Raw genomic sequence first — 17,746 nt, 5'->3', positions numbered from 1 at the left:
TTTAGTCGCCTTCTACGACACGCAGGCAATAAGTGTATATATATATATATATATATATATATATATATATATATATATATATATATATATATATATATATATATATATATATTATCCCTGGGGATAGGGGATTAAGAATACTTCCCACGTATTCCCTGCGTGTCGTAGAAGGCGACTAAAAGGGGAGGGAGCGGGGGGCTGGAAATCCTCCCCTCTCGTTTTTTTTTTTTAATTTTCCAAAAGAAGGAACAGAAGGGGCCAGGTGAGGATATTCCAAAAAAGGCCCAGTCCTCTGTTCCTAACGCTACCTCGCTAACGCGGGAAATGGCGAATGGTTTAAAAGAAAGAAAAGAATGGGAATGAATAAAGGCAGACAGTGTGAATTGTGTGCATGGGTATATATTTATGTGTCTGTGTGATATATATGTGTACATTGAGATGTATAGGTATGTATATTTGCGTGTGTGGACGTGTGTGTATATACATGGGTATGGGGGTGGGTTGGGCCATTTCTTTCGTCTGTTTCCTTGCGCTACCTCGCAAACGCGGGAGACAGCGACAAAGCAAAATAGAATAAATAAAAATAATATATATATATATATGTATATATATATATATATATATATATATATATATATATATATATATATATATATATATATATATATATATATATATATATATATATATATATATATATAGTGTAGCACTGAAACAAGATAGATTCAATGTAAGATTATTTGCAAACAAGTAATTCTGATTCAGATTATTCAGATACTGTGAACTTTGTGTCGTAAGCGGATCATAATAAGCCTCACTTGTTCACGTCCAGCACAGGTGCGTCTCGCAAACTTCAAGCATGTGCACTTTGGGAAGAGGAGGTGAGGCTTCTTGGCCACACTTCAGCGTCACACTCCACACTTGACTGTAGGCAGCAATCGTAGTGACACACGAAGTCCTTACCAAGTGGTCTTTCCTTCGCCGCCGCCATGAAACGACTTATCCTGCTTCTGTTGGCTCTGTCCGCCACCCTGGCCTCTGTGAGTATGTGTCTGTGCGTAAAACGACTTGATTAACTGTGTTTGACTGTACAGTATGGTGGAGGGGAGTTCTACACTCGAGATAACCTATCACAAAACCTTTAATACCATCGTACAACTTTTGAAATCTATGTACACAGTCGGCAGTGTCATCTTTTTAACTGATCCTGTACCCCCATTACCATCCTCTTATTTTAGAATTTAACCCACAAAGAATTGGCGCCTCTAACGAGAGTTTTCTGATACCTTTCGATCCAACGAAGGAGTCCATCCTGTACTGGCCACCTGGGAATCCAGTTTCTTTACCATCCCCTTCTGTGAAAGAGTGTCGGATGTTTTCCTGAAGTTCACAGACACATAGTCCACTCACCCATCTTTTAAAGCAGAGCTCACTCCACCAAAGAATACGAAAAGATTGGTCCTGCATGACTTCTTTCCTCTGAACCAATGTTTACTCTTGTTTAGGCAGTGTCTTCTTGCAAGTAGCCATCCATTTGCTTTCTGATCTTTCTCTTTCTATGTCTTATAGACTCGTTTCACCAGCAGACACTCTTCTGCAGTTCTCTGCATCATCTTCCCTCTCAGTGGAGCTGAAACGCTTCTTCCAACGATGTTTTTTAAGCAACATCTTATTTGGCCTTTTGTGTATTTCTGCACACTGCTCGAGCTCATATGAAAAGGCTGTATCAAGACTATGTCTTCTTACGATTCGCAACCTTTGGAAAGACTCCTCTAGTCTTTGGAGACGATTACAGGTCTCTACATGGATTCTTGTATCCCCAGCTCTTCTCTTTAGCTTAAGGTAATAATATACGCCACTGTGATTAAATATTAGTGTACGAGTCTTTAATCATGTGTGTATACATGTGTATGTAACTACCTATATAAGCTGGAAGGGGAGTTTTACGCTCGTGGGGTCACATCTAAACATAATAGGGCCATCCATATCTTTTGAGTATTATCATCATCCAACAATATCTAAGATGTATGTATGATATGTTTGTGTGTGTGTGTGTGGTGAAATTGGTTACAGTAATGACTGCTGACAGAGTCTATTACGGGCAGGTATTTAGCTACATCCACTAAGAATGACTTGTCTTTCCAGAGGTTTGTGTACGACGGTCCTAGTGGCCCGATGTCCGACTTCGCTCCTGACGACATCACCAGGAATCTCATGATGAAGGACGACGTCTCTGATTCCAGTGATGATGACAGCGACGACAGCGATGATGAAGATAGTTCCGCAAGTAGCAGCAGTGACAGTGAAGCTCTTGACGCGATGGTTGATGTCTCTGATATATCTAGAGACAGTGGAGACGACAGTCATGATTCTGATGAATATGAAGATAGCAATACCAGCAGCCGTATTAAAGGTGACATTATCGAAAGTACGGCTAAACATTCCCGTCATCATCATCATCATGCCAGTAACAGTCATAGTATGTATGAGGGAGACTATGATGACATGTAAGAAGAAACACGGCGGTGACGGTGACGATTTCGATGACGACGAGAGCAAGTACTTTGGCCAACTGGGTAAAGATAGTGAAGATCCTGAAGGGCTTTGAACTCGATGAAGAGAACTTGTAGATGGTTCAAGTAACCGATGAAGACAAGTTTGGATCTCATTCATAAGCATTCAGAGCTGATGTCAAAAAGTTCAAAGACAACAAAGACAAGTTTGATTCCATAAATAAAAGTTGAGAGCTGATGTCATGAAGTCCAAAGACAAAAAAGAAAAGCTTTACTCCCATGAATAATGATTCAGAGATGCTGATAATGAGTCCAAAGCCGATGAAGACAAGTTTAAATCTTATGATTACGAGTTTAGAAAAGTTCGAAGCCGATGAAGAAGAGTTTTACTCCCACGAACAGTAATTAGAAACTGGAAGGGAGGTTACTCGAAGCCATGATTAAAGCATAACTTTGTAAGACTTTAAAAATACAGGTTGAGGGTCGTGTAATCTTCTCTGATATCAACCTGACAGTCCTTCTATGTAGGTGATATCTTGAGAATCCTGCTGCATTAGAGAAAGTCATCATCTGCTGATATCTTGACAAGGCTCCCAGGTGAGAGATATCATCATCATATGCTGAAATCTTGTTCATCCTGAAATTAGCTCCAGCTAAATGGATTTCAGCTGCCGAATAAGAAATTACAGTATCATTACAGTGGGACTCGTGAAATACATCACCCCCAAGCTAGAAAGATGGAAAGAAGATCCATAACTCAAGGGTAATACATCGCCCCCAAGCTAGAAAGAGGGAAGGAAGATCCATCATAACTCATGGGGAATACAACGCTCCCAAGCTAGAAAGAGGGAAGGAAGATCCATGGGTAAGAATTTATAGAAAACGAAAATTAGTCATTTGTTTAATGTTTGTAAAATCTACTACGACCAACGATGATGAACATCTCATCCTAAATGTGCATATATGTAAAGCATCTCATTAAATCACTGGCAAAAAGCATTTGAATTTCTCTTACACCTCCAAACACTGTATGAGTATGTCTACCTTCCATAAGATAACTTGTATGATGATATCGTCTCGTTATGGTGGTATGGTAGTAATGATGGTATTGTGGTGTTAGAGTGATGGTAAAGGAATGGTATAGTGGACTCTAGGGTGGTGGTGATGCTTCGGTGGGATGGTATGGTGATTGTAAACGTGTGTGGTGATAGTGAAGGTACTGATATGGTGAGAATGTTGTGATGATGAACATATGGTGATGGTCAGTTGAGAAAGACCATATGATGGTGATGGGAATGTGGTGTTACTGGTACGATAATCGTATGGCGTGATGGTGATATAATCATTCATGGTCTGGTGTTAATAAGGTGATGACTAAGGAATAGATGTGATAATGGTATGCTTATAATGAGTATAGTTTTATGGTGATAGTATGTTGAGTTAGATAGTATAGTAACGGCTATAGCTATGTCTTGACCTCCTGCCTCTTTCTTTTATACATCTCCCAGTCATTTGCATTCTTTCCATGCAAGTCGTCCAAATGCCTCTCTCTTCTCTTTCACTAATAATCTTACTTCTTCATTCCACCACTCTACCCTTTCTAATCTACCCACCTTCCACGCTTCTCATGCCATAAGCATCTTTTGCGCAAGCCATCACTGCTTCCCTAAATACATCCCATTCCTCCCCCACTCCCCTTACGTCCTTTGTTCTCACCTTTTTCCTTCTGCACTCAGTCCCTCCTGGTACTTTCTCACACAAGTCTCCTTCCCAAGCTCACTTACTCTCACCACTCTCTTCACCCCAACATTCTCTCTTTTTTTCTGAAATCCTCTACAAATCTTCACCTTCGCCTCTACAAGATAATGATCAGACATCGCTCCAGTTGCACCTCTCAACACATTAACATGCAAAAGTCTCTCTTTCGCGCGCCTATCAATTAACACGTAATCCAATAACGCTCTCAGGCCATGCCATCTCTCCTACTTACATACGTATACTTATGTACATCTCTCTTTTTAAACATGGTATTCCCAATCACCAGTCCTTTTTCAGCATATATATATATATATATATATATATATATATATATATATATATATATATATATATATATATATATATATATATATATATATATATATATCTTTTTTTCTTTCTTTCAAACTATTCGCCATTTCCCGCATTAGCGAGGTAGCGTTAAGAACAGAGGACTGGGCCTTTGAGGGAATACCCTCACCTGGCCCAATTCTCTGTTCCTTCTTTTGGAAAAAAAAAAAAAACCGAGAGGGGAGGATTTCCAGCCCCCCGCTCCCTCCCCTTTTAGTCGCCTTCTACGACACGCAGGGAATACGTGGGAAGTACTCTTAATCCCCTATCCCCAGGGATCATATATATATATATATATATATATATATATATATATATATATTCGTCATTTCCCGCTTCAGCGAGGTAGCGTGGAGAACAAAGGACTGAGCCTAAGAGGGAAAATCCTCACTTGACCCCTTTTCTGTTCCTTCTTTTGGAAAAGTAAAAACTGGAGGGGAGGATTTCCAGCCTCCCGCTCCCTCCCCTTTTAGTCACCTCCCACGACACGCAGAAAAAAGAGGGAAGTGTTCTTTCTCCCCTATCGCCAGGGATTTTATATATATATATATATATATATATATATATATATATATATATATATATATATATATATATATATATATATATATATATATATATATCTTTTCTTTCTTTCAAACTATTCGCCATTTCCCGCATTAGCGAGGTAGCGTTAAGAACAGAGAACTGGGCCTTTGAGGGAATATCCTCATCTGGCCCCCTTCTCTGTTACTTCTTTTGGAAAATTAAAAAAAAAAATAATGAGAGGGGAGGATTTCCAGCCTCCCGCCCCCTCCCCTTTTAGTCGTCTTCTACATGCAGGAAATACGTGGGAAGTATTCTTTCTCCCCTATTCCCAGGGATAATATATATATATATATATATATATATATATATATATATATATATATATATATATATATATATATATATATATATATATATATATGCAATTACTGTGATAATCATCATCTGTTGCAATAACGTGATGGTTCACATCCACCGCAAGTGTTAGTTCAGTCTATTAAATGAAGTCACTGGAAATTAAGAAAAAGGTAAGTCCAGCACAGGTGTGTCCTGTAAACTTCAAACATGTGCACTTTGGGAAGAGGAGGCGAGGCTTCCTGGCCACACCCCAGCACCACACTCCACACTTGACTGTAGGCAGCAATCGTAGTGACACACGAAGTCCTTACCAAGTGGTCTTTCCTTCGCCGCCGCCATGAACCGACTTATCCTGCTTCTGTTGGCTCTGTCCGCCAACCTGGCCTCTGTAAGTATGTGTCTGTGCGTAAAACGACTTGATTAACTGTGTTTGACTGTTCAGTATGGTGGAGGGGAGTTCTACACTCGAGATAACCTATCACAAAACCTTTAATACCATCGTACAACTTTTAAAATTTATGTATATGGTCGGCAGTGTCATCTTTTTAAATGATTCTGTATCCCCGTCACTCTCCTCTTGTTTTAGAATTACTTCTTTACATCCTTTCAAACATGTGTCTGGATGTGGTCTCTTGTTCCTCTTTACTTATATCTTCCTTTGTGGGCAACTACACTGCTCAAACATCTTGTGAGTCATCTTCCACCTTTGTTGTCCTTTTCTGAAAATTTTGTATCAGGTGTACGTTTCTTCAAGCAGGTTGACCTCATCGTAAGATTATGATATGATTAAGATATGCTGTTAATAGTTTGCTGAACATCACCTGGTGAATGTAATTAGATATAATGTGTGGCTGGGTTGTATCTTAATTACTCATTTTTGGCTGGGTTGACTTGATTAACAATAATTCTAATCAACTTTGGAGTATGGCGAAGTTCTTTTGTTTAGTTGTAAATGTAAACCTGGCCGTAACTTACCTCTCATGTGCGTATTTAGTCCCTCTGGCAATTTCTTTGGATATGAGGACAACATTAACCCCAAGACCAAATCCTGGGATATGCCACTCTTTACTCTAACCCACAAAGAATTGGCGCCTCTAACGAGAGTTTTCTGATACCTTTCGCTCGGTTGGTTTTTCGATCAAACGAAGGAGTCCAGCTTGTACTGGCCACCTGGGAATCCAGTTTCTTTACCACCCCCTTCTGTGAAAGAGTGTCGGATGTTTTCCTGGAGTTCACAGACACATAGTCCACCCACCCATCTTTTAAAGCAGAGCTCACTCCACCACAGAATACGAAAAGATTGGTCCTGCATGACTTCTTTCCTCTGAACCAGTGTTAACTCTTATTTAGGCAGTGTCTTTTTGCAAGTAGTCATCCATTTGCTTTCTGATCTTTATCCTTCTATGTCTTATAGACTCAGTTCACCAGAAGACACTCTTCTGCAGTTCTCTGCATCATCTTCCCTCTCAGTGGAGCTGAAACGCTTCTTCCAACGATGTTTTTTTTAAGCAACATCTTATTTGGCCTATTGAGTAATTCTGCACACTGCTCGAGCTCATATGAAAAGGCTGTATCAAGACTATGTCTTCTTTCGATTCACAACCTTTCGAAAGACTCCTCTAGTCTTTGGAGACGATTACAGGTCTCTACATGGACTCTTGTATCCCCAGCTCTTCTCTTTAGCTTAAGGTAATAATATACTCCACTGTGATTTAATATTAGTGTACGTGTCTTTAATCATGTGTGTATACATGTCTATGTAACTACCTATATGAGCTGTGAGGGGAGTTTTGCGCTCGTGGGGTCACATCTAAACATCTAAATTGGTTACAGTAATGACGGGCAGGTATTTAACGGGCAGGTATTTACGGGCAGGTATTTAACTACGTCCACTAAGAATGACTTGTCTTTCCAGGGGTTTGCGTACGACGGTCCTAATGGCCCGATGTCCGACTTCGCTCCTGACGACAACACTAGTAATCTCATGATGATGGACGACGTCTCTGATTCCAGTGAGGAAGTCAGCGACGACAGCGATGATGAAGATAATTCCGCAAGTAGCAGCAGTGACAGTGACGCTCTTGACGCGATGGTTGATGTCTCTGATGTATCTAGAGACAGTGGCGACGACAGTCGTGATTCTGATGAATATGAAGATAGCAATACCAGCAGCCGTATTAAAGGTGACAGTATCGAAAGTACGGCTAAACATTCCCGTCATCATCATCATCATGCCAGTAACAGTCATAGTATGTATGAGGGAGACTATGATAACATGTAAGAAGAAACACGGCGGTGACGGTGACGATTTCGATGACGACGAGAGCAAGTACTTTGGTCAACTGGGTAAAGATAGTGAAGATCCTGAAGGGCTTTGAACTCGATGAAGAGAACTTGTAGATGGTTCAAGTAACCGATGAAGACAAGTTTGGATCTCATTCATAAGCATTCAGAGCTGATGTCAAAAAGTTCAAAGACAACAAAGACAAGTTTGATTCCATAAATAAAAGTTGAGAGCTGATGTCATGAAGTCCAAAGACAAAAAAGAAAAGCTTTACTCCCATGAATAATGATTCAGAGATGCTGATAATGAGTCCAAAGCCGATGAAGACAAGTTTAAATCTTATGATTACGAGTTTAGAAAAGTTCGAAGCCGATGAAGAAGAGTTTTACTCCCACGAACAGTAATTAGAAACTGGAAGGGAGGTTACTCGAAGCCATGATTAAAGCATAACTTTGTAAGACTTTAAAAATACAGGTTGAGGGTCGTGTAATCTTCTCTGATATCAACCTGACAGTCCTTCTATGTAGGTGATATCTTGAGAATTCTGCTGCATTAGAGAAAGTCATCATCTGCTGATATCTTGACAAGGCTCCCAGGTGAGAGATATCATCATCATATGCTGAAATCTTGTTCATCCTGAAATTAGCTCCAGCTAAATGGATTTCAGCTGCCGAATAAGAAATTACAGTATCATTACAGTGGGACTCGTGAAATACATCACCCCCAAGCTAGAAAGATGGAAAGAAGATCCATAACTCAAGGGTAATACATCGCCCCCAAGCTAGAGAGAGGGAAGGAAGATCCATCATAACCCATGGGTAAGAATTTATAGAAAATAAAAACGGTTGTCATTTGTCTAATGTTTGTAAAATCTACTACGACCAAGATTGATGAACATCTCATCCTAAATGTGCATATATGTAAAGCATCTCATTAAATCATTGGCAAAAAGCATTTGAATTTCTCTTACACCTCCAAACACTGTATGTGTATGTCTACCTTCCATAAGATAACTTGTATGATGATATCGTCTCGTTATGGTGGTATGGTAGTAGTGATGATATTGTGGTGTTAGAGTAATGGTACAGGAATGGTATAGTGGACTCTAGGGTGGTGGCGATGCTTCGGTGGGATGGTATGGTGATTGTAAACGTGTGTGGTGATAGTGAAGGTAATGATATGGTGAGAATGTTGTGATGATGAACATATGGTGATGGTCAGTTGAGAAAGACAATATGACGGTGATGGGAATGTGGTGTTACTGGTACGATAATCGTATGGCGTGATGGTGATATAATCATTCATGGTCTGGTGTTAATAAGGTGATGATTAAGGAATAGATGTGATAATGGTATGCTTATAATGAGTATAGTTTTATGGTGATAGTATGTTGAGGTAGATAGTATAGTAACGGTTATTGCTATGCTAATAATGGTGCTCATGATGATCCACTTCTGATATGGTGATGTGTTGATGGTGTGGTTGTGTTAGAACTAGGCTCACCGCATGGTAATGTGGTAGTGGTGATGGTGAGTGAGTAACGTGTGGTGATTATGATGGTGTGAGGCTGATACTGTGGTGATGGTGAGAGTGATCAAGTTATAGTTGTCATGACGATGGAGTTTTGGTGTGGGCTATAGCGTAAAGGAAGTGATGATGGGTAAGGTATAGTGAGGAGAATAGTAGTAATAGCAGCAGCAGCAGCAATAGTGGTGTGGTTGTAGATGTAGCAGTAGTAGTAGCAGCAGTAAAGGTAGTAATAGCAGCAGCAGCAGTAGTGGTGTGGTTGTAGTTGTAGCGGTAGTAGTAGCAGTAAAGGTAGTAATAGCAGCAGCAGCAGCAGTAGTAGTGGTGTGGTTGTAGTTGTAGTGATAGTAGTAGCAGCAGTAGTAGTGGTGTGGTTGTAGTTGTAGTGGTAGTAGTAGCAGCAGTAGTAGTGGTGTGGTTGTAGTTGTAGTGGTAGTAGTAGCAGCAGCAGTAGTGGTGTGGTTGTAGTTGTAGTGGTAGTAGTAGCAGCAGCAGTAGTGGTGTGGTTGTAGTTGTAGCGGTAGTAGTATTAGCAGTAAAGGTAGTAATAGTAGTTTTGTTGTAGTATTGGGATTATTTGGTGGTAGTGGGTAGTGATGACAGGATCTTAGAAGTTTGTACGGTGATGGTGAGGATGGTGATAGCTGCTGGTTTAGGGCCATAGTAAACCACTAATTATCTCATTTGGTCAAACTCATTTACTTGAAAGAAATCTTCAAGTAAAATTTGATATCAAACTGATGCAACATGTGTATGTGGAGAGTATACAATGTTAGGCCCTGGACGGTAGAGGAGTGACCTGATACAGTGCTTTACTGCCCTGATTATTGCAGGTAACGTGCACCAATGTTAAATTAGGTTGGAGTCTGAGGGGGGTTCATCTGTCTCCATAATACAGATACAGGGAGGAATCCTCATTGACTGACACATACATGCTCCTGGTCGAGGTCTCCTGCCAACGCTTTGGATAATAACAGTCTGAATGTGTACTTCAGTACCGAGCATCTCGTGATGGAAAGCCATAGCTATTCTCCCCGTTGATATAACTTATACTTTCTCTACTTTAACCTTTACCAATTCTTCCTCTTTTTACCCCTCTTTAGATGACTAGAATTCCTTCACCTTGTGATTCATCTTTACGAACTGTGTCACTTCTTATAATCTCTTCGTCTGCAACACCCCAGAAGACCTTGGTCTTCGCCTTGTCTAGTCTCAGCAAGGTGTATTGATTAGGTGGCGACGTTAAAGTAGAAAAAGTGTCTGTTGTCAAAAAAAAAAAAAAAAGGAAGAAGAATAAATAGCTCATAAGAAACTTAGGGAAACCAGTGACCAACATAATAGAGTGAATTATGAAAATTTGCGTCGACAAAGTAAGAGTTATATGACAAAGTAAACGCCAGTATGCAGCGTGTATTGCTGAAAATAATAAAGAACCCTTAAGGAGTTATATAGTTATGTCAGAAGCAAGAAAGTCATTACCCAGTCAATAGGCCCATTAATTATGGAAAAACGGTTACTTAGTTCAAGACATGGGAGCCATGGCAAAGTTATTTATACTTTTTTCGATATGTATTTACGATCGAAAATCCGGAATATATATATTACATTTTCTTATTATACTTTGTCGCTATCTCACGCGTCAGCGAGGTGGCCCAAGGAAACACACGAAAGAATGGCCCAACCCACCCACGTACACATGTATATACATATAAGTCCACACACGCATATATACATACCTATACATTTCAACGTACACGTATATATACATACACAAACATATACATATATACACATATACATAATTCATACTTGCTGCCTTTATTCATTCCCGTCGCCATCCCGCCACACATGAAATGACAATCCCCTCCCCCCCGCATGCGCGCGGTGTAGCGCTATAAAAAGACAACAAACGCCACATTTGTTCACACTGTCTCTAGCTGTCATGTATAATGCACCGAAACCACATCTCCCTTTCCACATCCAGGCCCCACAAAACTTTCCATGGTTTACCCTGGACAGCACGTCGACCCCGGTATACCACATCGTTCCAATTCACTCTATTCCTTGCATGCCTTTCACCCTCCTACATGTTCAGGCCCCGATCACTCAAAATCTTTTTCACTCCATCTTTCCACCTCCAATATGTGCTGTGTGTGGACTTGTATGTATATACATGTGTATGTGAGTGGGTTGGGCCATTCTTTCGTCTGTTTCCTTGCGCTACCTCGCTAACGCGGGAGACAGCGACAGAGTATAATAAAAAATGAATATATATATATATATATATATATATATATATATATATATATATATATATATATATATATATATATATATACACACACACACACACTATTCGCCATTTCCTGTGTTAGCTAGGTAGCGTTAAGAACAGAGGACTGAGCCCCCCCTCTCCGTTCTTTCTCTTGGAAAATAAAAAACGAGCGGGGAGCATTTCCAGCCCCCGCCTTATTCGTCGCCTTCTACGACACGCAAGGTTTACGTGGAAAGTATCCTTTCTCCCTTATCCCAGGGATTATATATATATATATATATATATATATATATATATATATATATATATATATATATATATATATATATATATATATATATAGTTTGTGTGTGTGTGTGAGAGAGAGAGAGAGAGAGAGAGAGAGAGAGAGAGAGAGAGAGAGAGAGAGAGAGAGAGAGAGAGAGAGAGAGAGAGAGAGAGAGAGAGAGAGAGAGAGAGAGAGAGATTAGAATATTTCATCATCTGTTGCTGATTATGGCTTGGAAACGTGTGAATTAACAAGATAAGGATTCAAAGGACACTTGTGAGGCATCAGTATATTTGAAAACTACACCAACAGCGAGCGCTCTGTGAATGGGAAATATATGCAGGCATAAAACAGTTGCCATCATTTCTCGAAATCAGCATATTAATGAGATCACAAGTGTGTGTGTGTGTGTGTGTGTGTGTGTGTGTGTGTGTGTGTACGTATATATATATATATATATATATATATATATATATATATATATATATATATATATATATATATATATATATATATTTTTTTTTTTTTTCTTTTTTTTTCTTGCTTTGTCGCTGTCTCCCGCGTTTGCGAGGTAGCGCAAGGAAACAGACGAAAGAAATGGCCCAACCCACACCCATACACATGTATATGCATACGTCCACACACGCAAATATACATACCTACACAGCTTTCCATGGTTTACCCCAGACGCTTCACATGCCCTGATTCAATCCACTGACAGCACGTCAACCCCGGTATACCACATCGATCCAATTCACTCTATTCCTCGCCCTACTTTCACCCTCCTGCATGTTCAGGCCCCGATCACACAAAATCTTTTTCACTCCATCTTTCCACCTCCAATTTGGTCTCCCACTTCTCCTCGTTCCCTCCACCTCCGACACATATATCCTCTTGGTCAATCTTTCCTCACTCATTCTCTCCATGTGCCCAAACCATTTCAAAACACCCTCTTCTGTTCTCTCAACCACGCTCTTTTTATTTCCACACATCTCTCTTACCCTTACGTTACTTACTCGATCAAACCACCTCACACCACACATTGTCCTCAAACATCTCATTTCCAGCACATCCATCCTCCTGCGCACAACTCTATCCATAGCCCACGCTATATATATATATATATATATATATATATATATATATATATATATATATATATATATATATATATATATATATATATATATATACAGTGGTGAAATTGATGAGAACTGCTATTGACGTTTGTGTGAATAAATTGTACATTTCCTTTTCCATAGCCAGAGGTTGAACCATTATGTGACATTCATTTTTTTTTCATTCATTTCAAGCTAAAAGTTTGTTTTCTAAATTGTTTCTTACATTTTTCATATGTATATATATGTATGTGTGTGTGTGTGTGTGTGTATGTGCGTATGTGTGTGTATGTGTGTGTGTGTGTATATGTATATATATATATGTATATTATCCCTGGGGATAGGGGTGAAAGAATACTTCCCACGTATTCCTCGCGTGTCGTAGAAAGCGACTAGAGGGGACGGGAGCGGGGGGCCGGAAATCCTCCCCTCCTTGTATTAACTTTCTAAAATGGGAAACAGAAGAAGGAGTCACGCGGGGAGTGATCATCCTCCTCGAAGGCTCAGAGTGGGGTGCCTAAATGTGTGTGGATGTAACCAAGATGTGAAAAAAGGAGAGATAGGTAGTATGTTTGAGGAAAGGAACCTGGATGTTTTGGCTCTGAGTGAAACGAATCTCAAGGGTAAAGGGGAAGAGTGGTTTGGAAATGTCTGGGGAGTGAAGTCAGGGGTTAGTGAGAGGACAAGAGCAAGGGAAGGAGTAGCAATACTCCTGAAACAGGAGTTGTGGGAGTATGTGATAGAATGTAAGAAAGTAAATTCTCGATTAATATGGGTAAAATTGAAAGTTGATGGAGAGAGGTGGGTGATTATTGGTGCATATGCACCTGGGCATGAGAAGAAAGATCATGAGAGGCAAGTGTTTTGGGAGCAGCTGAATGAGTGTGTTAGCGGTTTTGATGCACGAGACCGGGTTATAGTGATGGGTGATTTGAATGCAAAGGTGAGTAATGTGGCAGTTGAGGGAATAATTGGTATGCATGGGGTGTTCAGTGTTGTAAATGGAAATGGTGAAGAGCTTGTAGATTTATGTGCTGAAAAAGGACTGATGATTGGGAATACCTGGTTTAAAAAGCGAGATATACATAAGTATACTTATGTAAGTAGGAGAGATGGCCAGAGAGCGTTATTGGATTACGTGTTAATTGACAGGCGTGCGAAAGAGAGACTTTTGGATGTTAATGTGCTGAGAGGTGCAACTGGAGGGATGTCTGATCATTATCTTGTGGAGGCTAAGGTGAAGATTAGTATGGGTTTTCAGAAAAGAGGAGTGAATGTTGGGGTGAAGAAGGTGGTGAGAGTAAGTGAGCTTGGGAAGGAGACCTGTGTGGGGAAGTACCAGGAGAGACTGTGTACAGAATGGAAAAAGGTGAGAACAATGGAAGTAAGGGGAGTGGGGGAGGAATGGGATGTATTTAGGGAATCAGTGATGGATTGCGCAAAAGATGCTTGTGGCATGAGAAGAGTGGGAGGTGGGCTGTTTAGAAAGGGTAGTGAGTGGTGGGATGAAAAAGTAAGAGTATTAGTGAAAGAGAAGAGAGAGGCATTTGGACGATTTTTGCAGGGAAAAAATGCAATTGAGTGGGAGAAGTATAAAAGAAAGAGACAGGAGGTCAAGAGAAAGGTGCAAGAGGTGAAAAAAAGGGCAAATGAGAGTTGGGGTGAGAGACTATCATTAAATTTTAGGGAGAATAAAAAGATGTTCTGGAAGGAGGTAAATAAGGTGCGTAAGACAAGGGAGCAAATGGGAACTTCAGTGAAGGGCGTAAATGGGGAGGTGATAACAAGTAGTGGTGATGTGAGAAGGAGATGGAATGAGTATTTTGAAGGTTTGTTGAATGTGTCTGATGACAGAGTGGCAGATATAGGGTGTTTTGGTCGAGGTGGTGTGCAAAGTGAGAGGGTTAGGGAAAATGATTTGGTAAACAGAGAAGAGGTAGTAAAAGCTTTGCGGAAGATGAAAGCCGGCAAGGCAGCAGGATTGGATGGTATTGCAGTGGAATTTATTAAAAAAGGGGGTGACTGTATTGTTGACTGGTTGGTAAGGTTATTTAATGTATGTATGACTCATGGTGAGGTGCCTGAGGATTGGCGGAATGCGTGCATAGTGCCATTGTACAAAGGCAAAGGGGATAAGAGTGAGTGCTCAAATTACAGAGGTATAAGTTTGTTGAGTATTCCTGGTAAATTATATGGGAGGGTATTGATTGAGAGGGTGAAGGCATGTACAGAGCATCAGATTGGGGAAGAGCAGTGCGGTTTCAGAAGTGGTAGAGGATGTGTGGATCAGGTGTTTGCTTTGAAGAATGTATGTGAGAAATACTTAGAAAAGCAAATAGATTTGTATGTAGCATTTATGGATCTGGAGAAGGCATATGATAGAGTTGATAGAGATGCTCTGTGGAAGGTATTAAGAATATATGGTGTGGGAGGCAAGTTGTTAGAAGCAGTGAAAAGTTTTTATCGAGGATGTAAGGCATGTGTACGTGTAGGAAGAGAGGAAAGTGATTGGTTCTCAGTGAATGTAGGTTTGCGGCAGGGGTGTGTGATGTCTCCATGGTTGTTTAATTTGTTTATGGATGGGGTTGTTAGGGAGGTAAATGCAAGAGTCCTGGAAAGAGGGGCAAGTATGAAGTCTGTTGGGGATGAGAGAGCTTGGGAAGTGAGTCAGTTGTTGTTCGCTGATGATACAGCGCTGGTGGCTGATTCATGTGAGAAACTGCAGAAGCTGGTGACTGAGTTTGGTAAAGTGTGTGGAGAAGAAAGTTAAGAGTAAATGTGAATAAGAGCAAGGTTATTAGGTACAGTAGGGTTGAGGGTCAAGTCAATTGGGAGGTGAGTTTGAATGGAGAAAAACTGGAGGAAGTGAAGTGTTTTAGATATCTGGGAGTGGATCTGTCAGCGGATGGAACCATGGAAGCGGAAGTGGATCATAGGGTGGGGGAGGGGGCGAAAATTTTGGGAGCCTTGAAAAATGTGTGGAAGTCGAGAACATTATCTCGGAAAGCAAAAATGGGTATGTTTGAAGGAATAGTGGTTCCAACAATGCTGTACGGTTGCGAGGCGTGGGCTATGGATAGAGATGTGCGCAGGAGGATGGATGTGCTGGAAATGAGATGTTTGAGGACAATGTGTGGTGTGAGGTGGTTTGATCGAGTAAGTAACGTAAGGGTAAGAGAGATGTGTGGAAATAAAAAGAGCGTGGTTGAGAGAGCAGAAGAGGGTGTTTTGAAATGGTTTGGGCACATGGAGAGAATGAGTGAGGAAAGATTGACCAAGAGGATATATGTGTCGGAGGTGGAGGGAACGAGGAGAAGAGGGAGACCAAATTGGAGGTGGAAAGATGGAGTGAAAAAGATTTTGTGTGGTCGGGGCCTGAACATGCAGGAGGGTGAAAGGAGGGCAAGGAATAGAGTGAATTGGAGCGATGTGGTATACAGGGGTTGACGTGCTGTCAGTGGATTGAATCAAGGCATGTGAAGCGTCTGGGGTAAACCATGGAAAGCTGTGTAGGTATGTATATTTGCGTGTGTGGACGTGTGTATGTACATGTGTATGGGGGGGGGGGGCCATTTCTTTCGTCTGTTTCCTTGCGCTACCTCGCAAACGCGGGAGACAGCGACAAAGTATAAAAAAAAAAAAAAAAAAAAAAAAAAAAAAAAAAAAATATATATCGCTACCTCGCTATCGCGGGAAATGGCTAATAGTATGAAAAAAAAGAAAAAAAAAAATATATATATATATATATATATATATATATATATATATATATATATATATATATATTCTTTTTTTCTTTTAAACTATTCGCCATTTCCCGCGTTAGCGAGGTAGCGTTAGGAACAGAGGACTGGGCCTTTTTTGGAATATCCTCACCTGGCCCCCTCTGTTCCTTCTTTTAGAAAATTAAAAAAAAAAAAAACGAGAGGGGAGGATTTCCAGCCCCCCGCCCCCTCCCCTTTTAGTCACCTTCTACGACACGCAGGGAATACGTGGGAAGTATTCTTAATCCCCTATCCCTAGGGATAATATATATATATATATATATATATATATATATATATATATATATATATATATATATATATATATATATATATATATATGTGTGTGTGTGTGTGTGTGTGTGTGTGTGTGTGTGTGTGTTTACGGTCATCATAATTAATTTTATGACACTTGCCATGTTCTACATCTGGTTGTTTTTTGATGTTTTCTTTTATGTGCTGTCATGTGTTGGTATGTGTGTATTGGTGAATATTCTTACTCTCCCCATTTGATGGTGGCTTTATACAAGACAAGAATATCATTGTGTGTAGTTAGACGGGTAATGGGTAGTTCCCCAGAGGAGTCACCATATACCTCCATACACGTAAAATCTATTATCTCTTATTTTGAGAACCTTCATGTGTTTGTCAGTTAAGGCTAACGTGAATGTAAATATTTGTGTAAAAGAAAGGAACACATAATGAAACTGAAATTGAATATTCTTCAATGAAGGAATATTTGGAAGATCTGGCAAAGCTCGTAACCTCACATTTAACAACGAAAGCAATAGTTATACTTCAGCGAAAATCAATGTATTCCGTCCGCATTTCGTCTGAAGATCCCGTAATATTTCTGCTTTCCATTCCGTATGTGTTCGATGACGAATGGAATGAGTCAGACACACGTTTCGATCGCCTATGGCCATTCACGGTCCAAATTCATCATCGAATCGATCTTAAAAACGACCTGTAAACTGTCATCAGCTTTCCCCTCCTCTTTCCC

General features: G+C 40.2%; 2 protein-coding genes across 2 annotated transcripts; both read left to right on the top strand.

The window, feature by feature from the left end:
* Window positions 1-938: 938 nt before the first annotated feature.
* On the top strand, window positions 939-3,391 carry LOC139753990 (uncharacterized). Its single transcript, XM_071670949.1, has 2 exons — window positions 939-1,040; window positions 2,146-3,391. The coding sequence occupies exons 1-2, from the start codon at window positions 990-992 to the stop codon at window positions 2,509-2,511; spliced, it is 417 nt and encodes a 138-aa protein (XP_071527050.1). The 5' UTR covers window positions 939-989; the 3' UTR covers window positions 2,512-3,391.
* A 2,365-nt stretch (window positions 3,392-5,756) lies between these two features.
* LOC139753989 (uncharacterized) lies at window positions 5,757-8,743 on the top strand. The gene is made up of 2 exons (XM_071670947.1): window positions 5,757-5,895; window positions 7,423-8,743. Exons 1-2 carry the CDS (start codon window positions 5,845-5,847, stop codon window positions 7,786-7,788), a joined length of 417 nt encoding a protein of 138 aa, XP_071527048.1. The 5' UTR covers window positions 5,757-5,844; the 3' UTR covers window positions 7,789-8,743.
* The last annotated feature ends 9,003 nt before the right edge of the window (window positions 8,744-17,746 follow it).

Source organism: Panulirus ornatus, chromosome 16 (assembly GCF_036320965.1).
Source record: "Panulirus ornatus isolate Po-2019 chromosome 16, ASM3632096v1, whole genome shotgun sequence".
NCBI lineage: Eukaryota > Metazoa > Arthropoda > Malacostraca > Decapoda > Palinuridae > Panulirus > Panulirus ornatus.
The sequence above is the reverse complement of the archived record's forward strand: the minus strand, read 5'-3'. Positions and strand labels throughout refer to the sequence as shown.